Below are 1873 nucleotides of genomic sequence, written 5' to 3'. Positions count from 1 at the left end.
GCTAAATTTACATGATTAAGATTTACTGGAGCTTTTAACATTTGAAAAATGTATGAAAAAAGTAATTTTGGAGGCTGCAAAAAGTGCCACTTCTAAGGTGAAGCTGCCTGGAGGCAGGCTGGCAGGGCGCTGTGGGGGTTGTAGTGCTACAGTGTCTTAAGTTACTTCACTAAAGGCTCAGATAGCACATGCTGGAATCAGGTTTTGAATTTAGAAGTGTGTCACCCTGGCCGTGTAATATTAAATCATAATGTATGATAGCAATTCTTCACTTCTGTATCTTTGACCCATATCAAGAGATTGGGACAGATAAAGATCAACGCAACTTTTGTCAAACCTCTGCTGTAGAGAACATTTGGGTCACTAAAGGCCAATAGGACACCAGCATTAATTAGAAATCTTTGTTTCCAATTCTATTTTAATCTTAGAACCATATGAAAGATATTATATAGATGCTAAGTTTGTGCAGCTGCATGTGCCATTCTGTACAAATTAGTTAGAAATATGCAAATAACATAAGGAAACAATCTGCACATTTGCATACAATTTGTATATGAACACAAACTTTGGCTTATGTTTAACACATCCTGCCTCCAGCGGTGACCAGGAAGGATGTGGAGTCGCAGATAGCGACAGTTTTGGCATGTGGGCCAGGATGAGACAATAGTTAGGTGGCAGTTACAAAACCAGGGTATGTGTGTTCGTAGGGATGCGTGGCTACGCGGTGGGATATCGGAGGACACCTGGGGCATGCAGGTGGCTGCAGGAGGCTGGATTTCTGGTGTCGTCAAGACCGGATAAAAAGATGGTAAATAAAGTATTAAAGGTCTTAAAGATGGAGACATCTGACTTGAGAAATATTGATGGGACCGTCTGCCTAGCAGCTCCTGAGCATGTAAATGAATGCAGGTATCTGGGGAACAACTGGGCTGGAGGATGTAGAAGCACCTGAGCCTGTCAGAGCTGGAGCTCAGCAGGGAGCACTGGTAGGGCCTGTGAACTGGGACCTCTCTCCCATCTCCCTCTGCCACCGAAGCTCACAGCCTTCTCTGCTTGCCCTTCTCTCTCTGACCCAGCAAGAGGAGTAGCTGTAGGGACGTTCCTCAATTACCTGGTCCCTTGGCGCTGCAACAGCATTTGCAGGCTGAAGCTCAGTTTTAGATGGTGCCTACAGTAATGCGCCAATGAAGTCAAATCAAGACCTCCGTGGAGCCTAATGCTTTGACATTTTGCTGCTTAACAGTGCCAATAGCAATCCTAATTGATACAGTTTGCGTTTACCTACAGCCAGCTCATTTAATCCCAGCCGCTAGTCAGTCACTGGATTGTAATGGCTTCTGGTCACCAGCAAGCCAGGTCTGTTTGAGCTGTTTCAGATCCAGAACTGAAAAAAACTTGTAGTTAATTTCAAAGCCTTTTAAACTCTGCTCCTGTGGTGGTACACAAATATGGAAACGGTATTTTGAGAGCGTGTCTAAATGAGTATACCCTTCAGTGAACTTAGGCCAACCCAAAATGCTACGTTGTCATCAGTGATATAACTGTTTTGAATAATCTTAAATATGCTTGCTTACATCCGTGCACATACGGCTGCAGCAGTTTATCACATTTTGAGGTGCGAATAATGATGCAGCAATGAGGGTTACACTTCAAATCCCAAGCCTGCACTTGACTGTAAGGTCTGACTCATGGCACCGTCGGTAGCGGGGTGGCTGGATGCCGGCACTCTCAGGGTCGGCTGCAGCATCGCGAGGAGCGGGGTCTTCCCCCGTCGGGGGGCGGCCGAGGTGTACAGGCGTTACCGCTCGCAGGGCCGGGCCTGAGCACGACGCCACCGGAGGCTGCGCCGAGAGACCTCCCAGAGCGCGGTGCG

At 46.9% G+C, this 1873-nt stretch overlaps 1 protein-coding gene across 1 annotated transcript in view; it reads left to right on the top strand.

Annotated features, from left to right (window-relative positions):
- Positions 1-709: 709 nt before the first annotated feature.
- HBS1L (HBS1-like translational GTPase) overlaps positions 710-1873 on the top strand; it is a 64019-nt gene continuing 62855 nt past the window's right edge. Inside the window, exons 1-2 of the mRNA XM_009319137.1 lie at positions 710-909; positions 1705-1868. Coding sequence (XP_009317412.1) covers positions 710-909; positions 1705-1868 — 364 coding nt within the window. The remainder of the gene's footprint in view (positions 910-1704; positions 1869-1873) is intronic.

Source organism: Pygoscelis adeliae, unplaced genomic scaffold (assembly GCF_000699105.1).
Source record: "Pygoscelis adeliae isolate BGI_AS28 unplaced genomic scaffold, ASM69910v1 Scaffold172, whole genome shotgun sequence".
NCBI classification, from domain to species: domain Eukaryota; kingdom Metazoa; phylum Chordata; class Aves; order Sphenisciformes; family Spheniscidae; genus Pygoscelis; species Pygoscelis adeliae.
This window is presented reverse-complemented; position numbering and strand designations above follow the sequence as displayed.